General features: G+C 38.7%; 1 protein-coding gene across 1 annotated transcript in view; it reads right to left on the bottom strand.

Annotated features, from left to right (window-relative positions):
- Positions 1-14006, bottom strand: part of TRHDE (thyrotropin releasing hormone degrading enzyme) — a 205088-nt gene that overhangs the window by 36037 nt on the left and 155045 nt on the right. The window contains exons 11-12 of the mRNA XM_036400346.2: positions 6879-7012; positions 6726-6781 (exon numbers count right to left, since the gene is read on the bottom strand). Coding sequence (XP_036256239.1) covers positions 6726-6781; positions 6879-7012 — 190 coding nt within the window. The remainder of the gene's footprint in view (positions 1-6725; positions 6782-6878; positions 7013-14006) is intronic.

Here is a 14006-nt window from a genome sequence, read left to right as displayed (position 1 = left end):
GGCTACCTTAAAATAATTGAAACTTTCTATTTTCTCTAAAAAAGGCACATCTACTTTGGCCCACTGAGAGAGTATTTATGTCAAAAGAAACCAAACAACTTCTGTTGGAAACCATATGTAAATCAATTGCTAGTGAACCATCACCAAAATTTGCCTGACAGTAAATGAGAGTTACTACGGCATCTGCTGAAATAATTCAGATGAGGCCTCATTTATTAAAACAGTAAATCTATACCACTATTAATCAAGCGTGATACAAAGTATTGATCTATAACTCCCTTAGCTGATACTCAGAGGCACTAATTAAGGGAGCTGCATAACACATCTTGTTTTCCTCAGAGTTGAACTACTAGAAAATGCAATCAGGAGTAAAGACAAAGGCTAGAGTAGAACTGCAGTTGACTAATTTAAATGGATCCTATACGACTGTTTCTGAATAGCCCAATGAAACAAAGTCAACAATCCTGAATGTGGCTGTTGAAATTTTGAAGCATTTTGAAGTACATTAATTGCGCTGAAAATTTCTATCTTTGTCACCTACTTATTATCCAGACCCAGAATTTCACATGGACCCTCAAATGCCTTGACTTCTCCTGACATTACACTGAACAGAACTTGAAGCAGCACAAACAAGTGTAACATGGAAACAATTAGCCCACTTATGCTGGAAGACTTCAAATGCTACAAGAAATGAAATCTTAATCTCTCTGAAGGGAAACAGCAATGAAGATCATTTCAATTCCATAATTTTGTTTTGCAATTCATGTATTTCCACCAGACATTTCAAGAATAATTCTGGATTTTTTATGGAAGTATATGAACTACAGTCCTAGTTATGAGTTAACTGTCAGTTTCCAGAAATAAGGACAGCTAATCGTTATGTGGGTTGGTGCTGCCTCAGGTGGCTGAATGGATATATTTTATTCCTCAGTGACAAGACTCCACAACCAGAAATCAATTTTTTAAGAAACAATAAAATAAGGGGTTCTAAAGACATGATTTTCCAGATCCAAAAGGCTATACTTGATTAAGCAAGACTTCCTTTTTAAATTAATTTCTCTCTAGAAGTTGGTGAGAAAGTGATCTGGAGTCAGCATTAGCTTACTTCAGTATTTTACTTCTGGAATCAATCTTGGAGTCAAATGCACTAACTGTTAAAGATAAATTTATGTCAAGGGAGAAACAAGACACAAAGAATTGTTTAACAGCAGGAAAACAATCATCATAATTCATCATTTATCTATTTGCACCAGGATCCTGGTTTTGGTCTGATGCGGGAAATTCTGACAGAAAGGAACACTTATGAAGGCCATCTAGAGCATGGAAGTCAGTTCACAGAAAATTCTGAAGGTACATTTTTTTCTTGTTGCTCATTTCTGATACAGCTCTCCATAATTGTGAAGCCTACAGGGGCAAGCTTCATTTGAAGAGACTATAGCTCAACCTGCCCTTAATCTGTGCATGGCAATGGACAGCACTCCAACACAATCGTCCATCCTTGGAGCCTAAGAACAATCACCAACGACACCACTTCATGCTTTCTCATTCAGTGCTTACAGAACTGGAAACAACAATAGTGATTTTAGATGACAGTAAAACAGATATTCACAGTCACATCTGATTCAACACTGATTAAAATTAAACATTTACCAGACCTATTTCTTGCACATAATACCAAATTTCAAGCCAACCAGTTTAATGAGGGAAATCTTTTATGATTTAGAAGAAGAAGATTTAGAGCCCATCAAAGAAGAACCAGGGATGACACAACACTCCTAACATTAAGTGAGTACTTTATCTTACGTGGTTAAGTGGCTCTGACAGGTCAGGTGTATGTTTCTTTCCATTAACTGTCAGTGCACTACAAGGTGAGAATGTCAGATTTACAGGTCTATCTTTGGGATGCCTAAAGTAAATTGGGAGGTGTCCCACCTCACATACTCACTAACTGACCCCTTATCCTAAGGAAAGAGAAAGATGTGAGAAGTTGACAAGGTTATTCACACTCTTATGAAACAGTGAAACCTTTGTTAATTATTGTGATGCTGCTTATTGGAGCTACCTGACCTGCCCTCTGCTCTGTTTATGCCTAGATGAGAACCACAGTTCTGTTTGTCTTCTCGTGGCTTCTGGGCTTCCTCAGTCAATGTTTACTAGTATCATTTACTAGAGTCAACTATTTTTAAATTCTACTGAAACCTCATGCAAACAAAAAGATAAAGAATCTTCAAGAAGAAGGGAAGAATGAGTGTCAAGGTGCTATTATTGCTGAAGAACATGGGACATGAATTGCCATAAGCTATGTTCTGCCAAGGCTACAGCTTTTTATATCTTAAGGGTATGTGCATGCACTACAGCCAAGAATTACGCTTAAAAATCTGAAAAACAAGAAAGTTGTAACTTTCTTTTGTTGTTATTATTCCACTCAACTCTCCTTGGTGAATGTTATATAAACCAAAATATAGCAAGAAGGAAGATGAAGGAATGCATTTCCATATAAAATGGACCCAAAAAATTGCAATTAACTGCTATAGAGCTTAATATATTCCTTGGCAGTATCAATTCATTTATGTTGTTGATTTTCAAGAAATCACTATGCTGGTCAGTAGAAGATAATAAACATTTCAGAGGAATAAAATCAAACATACCTTTAAAAAAATAAAATGCGCCATTCCAAAAAATTTATATGAGTACTTTCTTTCATTTTTCTCTAGTTCTAAATATTATAAATTTTACTAAAGAGAAGAGCTGCACTCATTCCACAAACAAATCAATTAGCAGTATAATGACATAGAAATAATCATATTAGGACAGACAATATTATAATAGCGGAAAAATTGAGTCAAAACCTTTTGGTATTATCTGTATCAAGTTCAAGAGCACAGCAGGAAGTACTTCAGAAGTTTCTAAGAAGGACAGGGTATTTTGAAGAAATACAGTCTCCACAGTACAGTAAAAAAAACCTGTTTACATTAGAAGCAATTTTTGAAAGGACCAGCATGAATTTAATAAATTGTTTGAATTTTTGCATTATTTTAGCATTAAAAATAATAGCTAGGGATTAGAATTAAAGTATGTATTCCACAGTTCTCTTCCCTCTCTCAAAACATACATGTTTATAGTTGTAGACTACAAGGTAACACATCACTGCAACTAGGGACCAAAACTGAGGACTGAATTACTGTTAAAAACAGCCAGTCTTCTCAGAAATCAGATCTGAACTACCAAGTACTACTTCTATGTCTGGTCAATAAGGTTACTGACCTTCTCTCACATCACAGGCAGAGACAAGTGTACGTGTTTAATGTCCCCATCACGTAATGTCATACAGGCAGGGAGAAATGCTCGCTCTGCATCGGACACGACACTGAACCAGCACAGCACATCCAACTATGGTACTGCTCCAAAATAAAGTGGGCAACTTTCTGCACTGCACCTTGCAGCCAGGGGAGGGAAAGCTAAGCTGCTTTTAGGCTGATGGTGGTCTTTTGAACAGTGACTTTTTCAGAAAATTGAAAGAGTCTGTGTTATTCTGATAGCCCTCAGAGTTTGTTTTAGGAACACTGCTGTGTCACATCAAAGTCCCAGATGTGGCAGGAGAAGCTGCACCACACTGCAGCATCCGGGTTCAATTCCCATTGCCTGTCCTAGCAAGAGCTTTTCCGACTACTTTCTTATTCTAAGAAGTTCTGATGCTTTAACATCAAGGTCAAGGCCAGCCCTCAACATCCTGTTAAGAGTCTCTTAATGTCTTCCTTAATGCCTTCCTATTCATCACAGAGGAACATAGCATGTATTAGGCCAAATCCTGGTCTTATTTTTGGCCTGGGGAAAGGGGAATGAAAATAAAAAATACCAAGCTTTTCCAAAAAACTTACCATACTCTCAGCCAGCCAATCATAATAACTTCAGGATCACTATAATTGTTTTTGTTTTTTTTTAAATAGGAAGACCATAGATTGTCTTAGGTTGAAACATGTAGCTGGAGGTGTGTATTCTATTTGCCATTTGTTAGAGGGGGCAGTTATCTTATGTTAATTGGGCAGTTTTCTTTGTCTCTTCCACAGACCAATCCTCCCTCCAGGAAGCATCTTCTGTTAATGGGCCACTGAGTGTCACTGCATGACTGACAAAATTACATCATCCCATTGGGAGATGCTCCACCCAGGGGGAGGAGCCAAGCATTCCAGCCTAATATATAACCTGAGATTTGGAATACCACAGGCAGCCTTTTCCCACCAGATTCCCAGAGGAGCAGCTTTCTTCTCCACTGGATTCCCAAAGGAAAACCAGGCCCATCTACACCACCACCAGACCTTCAGAGGAAAACTGCACCCTTCTACAGGATCCCTGCTTCAACAGAACCACATCTGTCACTGCAGGAGGGCTGCAGCCACCATCCAATTGGACTGCTACCAACACCCTGACCAAGAGGGTGTCAGGTCATATTCTGACTCTGTCAGTGGTTTTTTTTTTTTTTTGATTTGTATTATTGCATTTGGGGTTTTTTAGTTTTCCTAGTAAAGAACTGTTATTCCTATTCCCATATCATTGCCTTAGAGCCTCCTAATTTCAAAATTATAATAATTTGGAGGGAGGGGCTTTACATTTTCCATTTCAAGAGAGGCTCCTGCCTTCCTTAACAGACACCTGTCTTTTTCAACCAAGACAGATTAACAATGTAATAAAGATCAACAAGAAGTATATCCTACATGGCAAGTTTAGCCAGGTCCACATATCTTATTGCTACTTTTGAACTACAGACCATAAATCTACTGTTTGCAAACAGATCCTTCCTCCAAACTGGCTTGTAAGGCACACACCCAAGGTAACACTAATGACAGGACTCTGGAAACAGGAGTCTAGCTGCATATCCCTATTGGAAGAATATTTCTCTTAAGTGATATCCATGTATGCACATGTGTCTAGACATACATTTATAGCTCCACTACTTTTTTCCACACTGCATGAAGACCAAATGCAGCAGCAGTCTGCTGCAGACCATCATTAACAAAACAAAGTCAAGGTTTTTTTTAATGTGAAATCTTGTGAAAGACTTCATAAGGTTCTAGTGTAGTTACCTCTGAAAAAGGTGCCGGCTCTAGTATTCCCAAGTATCCCCATGAAAGTACTTCAGAAAATTAGTGGGGAATGCATTACTCATCTAATCTTTTGAGTGATTTTTAGGTAGATGAAACTTGGTCAGACAATTCAGGTTGGGTCTTTAATCAAGACCTCACCTTAATACTCTATGAACAAGACATCCTAGAGCACTGGCTCAATACTGACTCAGAAGAAAAACACTCACCTACAAAATCTGGCTTAAGAAATAGCTTTTTTTAAGGATCTAGACTTTCAGGGAAGGCTACACACATCTGACTGCATTAAGTGCATGGAAAAAGAAGGTGATGTACTGGCTCTGTGTAACTGCATACTATTTCTCTGAGGTTTCAAAATCAAATAAAATCTGAACAGATTATGAATTTACTCAACATCTGGTGGTTCTTATAGTCTAAATATTTCAGAATAATCTGCAATAGTCTTCTAGTCAGACAGTAGACAAATCATGACCTACTGAACAGGTCAAATAATGACCCATTACCAATGGGAAGATGTCACAAAGCAAGAATGAAGGGCCATGCCAAAAGCAAATGGATACACCTCTCCCCATGATACATTCTTCCCTACTACATCTCTGGACTGTTAAGTAAGGGCTAATCACTACTTTATGCCAGCAGCAGGAACAGAGAGGTAGGGCACACAACTGTGTTTTTGCTGCAGTGATGCTAGAACATCACTGAGCTGTGACACTGTGAGTGAAGCCCAAACACCCCCAGTGACTATTTGTAGTTAAATGTAAAGACACTAGTATCAGGAATTCTTTTCATGCTCCCTTTGACATGACAGTGCAAGTAAAATCACATTATTTGCAATTTTACAATTAAATCTGTTATTATGCAATCAAAACCCTATGCTAATGCTATGTTCCCAGTACCTCAAAATCAAAAAGCTACAAGTGTTCCACTATTTTCCTCCATTTTATGCTTTCACAATCAACATAATGGCTTTCAAAATGGGGACCAATCCATTGCCTCCATTTGTAAAGAAGGCACTACCTAACCAGTACTGTATGTGTTAATTACTAACTCTCATCATAATAAAACACAAAATGTTGCATAAATTCCAGAAATGCTCAATGGAACTGCTTTTCCATTATGTTTGAAAAGCACCACAGAGGAAAAAAGGGGTCTGTTCTAGCAGATTATAAGAAAAGAAAGATACTGGAAAAATGATATAACAGTACAAGTTAGGGCAAAAAAATTACTGAAGCTTGAAGGTGCCTTCCATCTCAAATTAAATACAGCACAAGCATCAGTGGTAAAAGAAAGGAGAGGTGGGACAACTGGGAGAAACGGAAGAAGAAACCCTCAGTCATTAGAGAAAGAGGAAAGAGATTATTTATCTGCAAAGTGTTAAATTGAACTTGCTGCAAAATTGATCAAATCTCTTCAGACTCGGAAATACCCTACAGCAATTATTGATCAAGAGTAGTGAATGTGCTACAGACCATTTTTATGAGCTATACGAAAAAAAATGCAGGGGAGGGAAACTAAAGTGTGTTTAAAACACACTTAACTTTGAAACACACTCAACTGCTGAGTTAATGGTTGCATGAGTTATTGCAGCAATGTGTATGAGGATAGATGATCTTCAGGAAAACATACCTGGCTAGATTGAATGCATCATCAATCAAGCCTGCTCGATTACTGACAGAGATAACCTGTGAGGGCAAGCACAAAAATTGAACCATTTAAGGTGATGAAACAGTGAAGGTTCATCAATGAAAGCAGATTTTAGGGATGAGAAGAGGATCTCACCTCATGGTTCCTTGTTAGCTGGTTAATTAGCAGCTTCCAATTCCTAATATCATAATTAACTCTGAAGTAGCCAGTCTGGTTGATGTTCCCCAGCAACCAACTTGCCTCTTCCAAAGCAGGAATTCTGTGGTGTTCTGGGAAAAAAGAAGAAGAAGGGAAGGGTCTTGGTTTCAAATTTAAACATTCTAAAGGTGCATCTGTTACATTTTCTCCTTCTTTAAATATACATGAAGGCAGTAAAATTAATTCAAAGACTAACAAAAATACTGTTTGATTAATAATTTCCTTCATCTGTTCTGATGTAGAGAGATGCCAACTGACATTCCCATGGGCACCATTTACACACACAGAACTTCAAGTGTGCTTTTTCTTTCCTAGCAAGTATTATTTTTATGAAAGGTACCCACTTTAAGTCTGGTACCCTTATTCTGACCATACTTAAATAGTTTTCTACAATTGTAACTCAAAAAATTCAATGAATGTGCTATAGAGAGAGGACTAAACCTGTGATTAAAAAAATTGATTCTTAAGTGTTTCTGCATGTATTTGATTAAGTTTTTACATTGGATTTTAAATTAAAGTACTTCCAGTTGAACAGCTTCTACCTACTAAGCACTGAGAGCTTCCTCCTTAGAGCTAGACCAATTAACCTTATATCCCCTAAGCTGTTCTTCATCTTTCCCCTTGTTTTAAGTAATCACTTTAGGGCTGAAAGTCTAAATTTATTACTGTTTTTCTGCAGTCAGGCACTCCACAATAATTTGCAGAAATAGGGATTTCAAAATTTCAGCAACAGAAATGTCCTGAACTCACAACATGCCCTTCTTTTTTATCACGGCACAAAGCATCAGGCTTCAACACCTCTGGAAGAAGTCTTCAATATAGTAAATGATTTTGACAAAACTAACCATGAACAAGAACTCACTAAAAATTCAGAAGCACTTTTTCCAACCAATAAAATTATTTTTTACACTGTTGAAGGAGTAGTCTTGTCATTCATTTAAAAAAAATAAATAAATACATAAAATTTGTTATAAAATGCAATTCCATTAGAGAATTTTTTGGTGTCCTTGAACTCCCTGAAGGTAGCAAATGGGAAAAAAGTTAGCAAGTAAGGTCTTTACAATTCACTCATACTATCTAGTTCATAGGCTTCCCAAAGAAATTGATTTGTTTTAGTCCTTCTTGTATAAAAGTAATTTCTGAGGAAATTATAGTTAACTACGGCTACAGATAAAAGTTGTGCTTCTCCCTTGACTAACAGCAAGCCCACAAATAACTACTACTTTAAAGTGGAAAAGTACAAAGATCAGCAAGACCTGAATCTTAAAAACACATAATTATATGTTTAAATTCATGGACCTTCATTATGCACATGGATTCAGATAAAAACCTGCAGGATTAAAAAAGATAGTCCTCTTTCCCCCTAGGTAGTTCTGAAACCATTAAAATCTCTGAAAAATATACTTATTAAAAATATTAAGCCCAGAATAATTCCATTGTTGCCTGTTCCATTCAACTGTTATTGCTCTTTTATCTGTGGTAAAGCACCAAGCAGACACATTCTTTAGGATCCACTATATCCTGCAGAAATAGCACTGAGAAAATCTGAATTGAGTTCTACAACTCTGTGGACTTCCCAGGTGTTCATACTGTCAAAGTACCTAAGATGCTTCTGACAGACAATCTGACTTGGAACAAGGCTGCAACACTTGTGTGTCCTTTCTTCCACAAGGGGCTGTACCAATCAGTCCTAAGCAAATTCTCTTAGACTTGCTCCTCTATTTAAATCCTTTTTTCCTTGGGTCCAAGTCAGATCCAGCCCATTGCTCCATCCTATTAAGAGAAGACTTGAATCCTGTTCCTCAGTAACCTTGTACCACCTTAACACAGTACAGCTTTCTGCCCATGCTCTTTGGTTGCAAACTAACCCTTAAATGCCACCAGTCCTGAAAGCAGCTACTTAAAACTAGCTAATCTTTGCACCTCTACAATGCTACCTAAAAGCATACCAAATTGGCTATCAGCACACATTAAAAAACATCTGGGTAAATAAATACATTAAATGGAAATTTTCAAAATCTTATGCAATTAAAAAATACATGCACCTTTTCTCCTTTGGGCATTTGTATTACATTTTCACCTCCAAAGTGTGGAAATTACTTATGCTTCAACAGAGTATTGAATGATACTTCCCAGTCAAATATGACAAGTTCAGAATAAGCTATTTCACGTGTAACAGCTGTGCAACACCCCCAGTATGTATCATTATAAAGAAAGAATCTTTCCAAATCACGATGGCATTATTGCTGTTTCACTCAGTTTAAATGCAACCATAACCTCCTGCTATTATTTTTCAATAAGATCACTCATGTATTGACCTTCTGAAATAAAGGACAGAAATCTTTCACACCTTCCCAACTTACATAAAGAGGTGGCTTTTTCACAGGACTGCCTGATACATGTGCTTCATATAGTTCTATATAATTTACTAGAATTTGATATTTGTGTCTGTCAGTTCTCATGCTTTCCTACAAAATAAATTCTTTATTTTGGTAATTACAGGCACTAAACATTTTTATATCTGGGTAATGTTTCCACTCACAACAAACACTTTTATTAGTTTTCTGTTAAAAGTGTTATAGTTAGCAAAAAGGTAGTAAGTGTTAAACTCTACATTAAACCATTCATTACTTTCTAAACAACAACAAAGATTTCATTTGGAATGAAATCCATCTTTGAAGGTTTTAGTTCACCTCTCAAAAGTCAATCAAAAATATATATCCCATTATATGTGAGATTAAAGGGCATTTTTTTAATCTTCTTCCATCAGAAAGAGTTTTTCCATGGTCATTATTTCTCTAGATGCCTCAGAAAATAACACGGCTCTAAAACTTCTAGTTTTGCTGCATACATATAGGAAATATTTAGGAGGAAACGTTTAAACTTATTTGTTTTGAAGTAAAAAAATCAGCTAGGGTCTCATTTTTCTCCCCAGTTTCTCTGCTCTCAAAGTGTGAGATAGTTCCTCCAGCAGGTGCACGTGGCTTGAAGTTCTGAGACAACAGTTCCCAACAACTTCAATTCCATCAAAACCAGCATGTGGGGCAGGTGTGGGAGAAGGGCACCCTTCTGCAAGAGAGTACTGCCAAAAGTATGGGCTAAACACAGTTCCAGTACCATTTCAAGTCTTTTGACTCACAGTTGTTATTTTAACTCTTTACCTTATACAACCCCTAGCATACTAAGTATAGCACAATTTCTTGACAACAACAGCAAGCAAAATTTTTCTGACAAAAAATTGTTCCATGAGGACATTCATAATAATTTATACTGGCTTTACTAAATCCTGCATATCTTGCAAGAACTTTTCAGACAGGGAGAACGCATCCAGAAGAAAACATTCTATCTATCTCACTTGCCATGTTGACATAGGTCCATGCTGAAAGAAAATATTTTGGTATAGAGATTAGCACAATAAATGGAGCACATCAGGAAATATGATCATGTTCCATCTCACAAAACTCTTTCTTCAAATTACCCTTCTATCCATTAATATTCCTATATGATGAAACTGCTAATGACTAAAGTGATATACAATGTAAGCAGCGGTCTCCTGCTAGGATCTTCAGCTGTTAGAATAAGGGGAATGATTCTGACTTATTCTGTCAAAATTACACAAGATTCCAAGTCCTGTATCCCTGATCCTAACTACAGCTGGCTGAGGCTCAAAGCAGGACCTGTATGTTGATCTTTTTTCACAGTGCTTCCCTTCTTCCTACTTTTGAAAGATGAAGGAGTGGAGTCTGGAAGCAACACAGGTAAAGCTCAGCAGCTGAGTTTCAGAAAAGAAAAGAAAGGGTATTTTTCTAAAGCTGCAACTAATGCTCTGCTCCCCAGCAGGCACCCAGCAAACCTCAGCTCAGAAGCATCTGTCTTCTACAAAACACTTCCTGGAGGAGAATCTGACTGCTGAGTGGCTTAAAGTAGAGATTATCTAGTAGGAGGTGGCAAAGTAAATTGGGACTTGCTGTTGGAAGGGAATTACCCTGTTGAACTTTCTTTCCCCCATCTCATGGCAATTCTGAGGAGATATTAGGAGCAATCTGAACAGCAGTCACTTTAACTGTGGTAGGGAGGGCTGTCTAAGGAGTATTTCCTTGGTACATAACAAATCAGTTAATAAACAGGAGGTGGGGATGGAAAGGGCAGGGACTAAAGCTGTGCCAGCTAGTTCAGCAGCACTTGCTGAGTTGCATGGAGATGTTTCCTATTTGGAGACTGAGCATCAGAGAAATGATTCCCAGGGAACAGCAAGTATGCCTTTTTCTAAAGCCCTGCTCACCTACCGGAAATGGATGCTAGCTAAACCTCCTCACTTGAGGTTAAGGTCAGTTCTAGATTTGGAGAAACATGCACAGGTCAGCCTGTGCTTCCACACCTAGTACAGCTTCATCAGAAATCACCAACACATTCCCACAAGCCCTGCTTAGCAGTCATAAGCATGGAATGGGTCCAAAGCTGGTTCCTGGCTTTCCACCCACTACTGATTTTGGACTGATCCCAAAATGCTATGGATACATGTTCACTGATCATTATAGCAACCACAAAAGAGGCAACTTATCTAGGAGAAATAGAAACAAGCCCTGGCATATGACAGAGCAGAAGTTTGTAACACCAATGATTTCCACAGTTTCAGTAAAATTTACCATTCAGCAGACCTGCAAGAGTGAGGCACAAAGAACACTGCAGCCATCTTAGCATGATGTTTCTGACCTCAGCATGGATAGGAAGCTCTAGCACAAGATGTTCCCTTTGTGACTGGTTTACAGTTGCTTGAAGCAGAACAGCCTCATCTGTGGCCGTGGGAAGTGAACAGGGAAAAGATGGTGGTGACCTTTGTGCAGCACTCTGAGAGCAAATGAGACAGCTCCACTTCACACACCAGACAAACTGAACCCAGTAAAAGAACCATCATCTGATGACTGGTATATGAACTGATGAGTAGAAATATGGTTACATAAATGCTATGGTTCACTGGGTAAGGAGAAGAGAGACTGGCAGAAGCACTTGCAAAATGAAAAGCTTTCAAAACTATGCCTACATACCTTCCACAAACAGGTGGGAAGAGCTATATTAGATTTGAAACATCTTGGATATTATGCACTGTGGATGTGACAGCCTGGTCAGAGAACAAGAAAACTAGATAAGTTTTCCCAGAATCGGCTTGTGAGACTTTAGGGAGTTGAAGATAAACAATGATAGCTTGTTATTATAAACAACCTGCAGGTGTTGTTTTCCAACTCTCTGTTTTCCTATTTTTCTCAAAGATTGTTTATAAGAAAAGTGTTTTGTTAATTAACCAATCAAGTGAAAGGTATTAATTAATTGACCAATCTAGTCTATCTGTATCAGAACAACGTGTAAAAAAAGAGAATCCAAAGTAAAACAACTATACTGTGCAAACCAGCCTTCTAGTAAGTCGGTGTTGTTCTTACTCAACAGCGACAGCACACCTTGTCAAACAAGTTGCCAAGGCCTGGCACTGTCCTCTTTACAGGATTTTCTGCAAAGGACAATGAACTGCAACTCAAAAAGACACTGTGCAGCTATAATTTCCAGTGTGTCCCTTCACTTCAGTGCTGTGAAGAATGGACAGACCTAGCATTGTTGCCAGCAACTGTGGTGAGATGCAGTTATCTGAACTGATCCTGGCCAGCATATTGAACAATCAGTGATATGCATGGCTCACTACCTCTGGCATGTAGCCAGAGACAGACAAGATGAGGAAAGAGCAGAAACTCAATCATCCTAAATTCATGTCAGTCTCACAGAGCTGGAGAGCAGCCTCATATCCTTTTGTTCATGAGAATACCAACAGGTATCCTACAACATCTTGATGAGGTTACAGACACAGTGGCAGAGAGGATGCAAAAATCAACAATTTTTGCTTTTGTCTTTCTGGATGTACATGAAGGAAAAGCCTCTTACATCAGCAAATAACCATTCTTGGTGAGCTAGGGCAAGGCACAGTGTTAACTCCTGATGGATACTGTTATTCAAAATACCACCAAAAAAAAAAAAGGAGGAACATGTTTTGATGTATTTCTATATGTAGCTATTTCAAATCTGCTATGGTTTCATTTCTATCAGATAACCCACAGACAAGGTTAATTTTATTGGAAGATTTAAGTGATATGCCAAGATATCATAGTGGTAGTCATCAACTTGAACCCTTTTCCCTATTGGCAGCTGAAATTAGGTGTGTGATCAGTAATAATGACTATGTTGGGTTTGCATGGCCAGGTTTGGTAGCAGAGGGGAGGCTAGAGAAATGCCATAGAGGCATGAGAGGCTGCCAGAAGCTTTTCCATGTCCAGCAGAGGCAATACCAGCTGGGTCCAAGACGGACATGCTGCTTGCCAAAGCTGGGCCAACCAGAATTGGTAGTAATGCCTCTGTGACAACAGATTTAAGAACAAGAAGAAGGAAAAAAGAAGTTATTGCTCAGATGTAACTGTGGCCAGAGAAGAGCAGGCTGAGAACATGTGAGAGGAACAACTCTGCAGACACCAAGGTCAGTGGAGAAGGAGGGGCAGGAGGTGCTCCAGGCACCAGAGCTGGGATTCCTCTGCAGCCCATGGTGCAGTCCATGGTGAGGCAGCTGTGCCTATGCAGCCCATGGAGATCCACAGGGATGCAGAGATCCACCTGCAGCCCATGGAGGAGACCCACACCAGAGCAGGTGGATGCCTGAGAGGAGGCTGTGACTTTGAGGGAGGGACAGTGGGAGAAACAACATGTGATGAACTGGCCATAAGCCCAATTCCCTTATTCCTGCACCGCTGGGGGAGAGGAGGCAGAGCTAGGAAACAGGGAGGGATGGAGAGGGGAAGGCATTTTAAGGTCTGTTTTTAGTTCTCATTATCCTGCTCCTATTTCGAGTCTGTTTTGCTGAGACAGTACTTGGTGAGGGATCTCTAACTCAGACCTTATTTAAGATCCATGAACACTTTTTTATATTCTCTCTCCCGTGTCCAGCTTCAGAGGGAGTGATAAAGTGAGTTTGGTGGGTGCCTGGTGTCCAGCCAGGGTCAACAGATCACAATAACAAACAACAGAGAGCTC

Source organism: Molothrus ater, chromosome 5 (assembly GCF_012460135.2).
Source record: "Molothrus ater isolate BHLD 08-10-18 breed brown headed cowbird chromosome 5, BPBGC_Mater_1.1, whole genome shotgun sequence".
In the NCBI taxonomy this organism is placed as follows: domain Eukaryota; kingdom Metazoa; phylum Chordata; class Aves; order Passeriformes; family Icteridae; genus Molothrus; species Molothrus ater.
The sequence above is the reverse complement of the archived record's forward strand: the minus strand, read 5'-3'. Positions and strand labels throughout refer to the sequence as shown.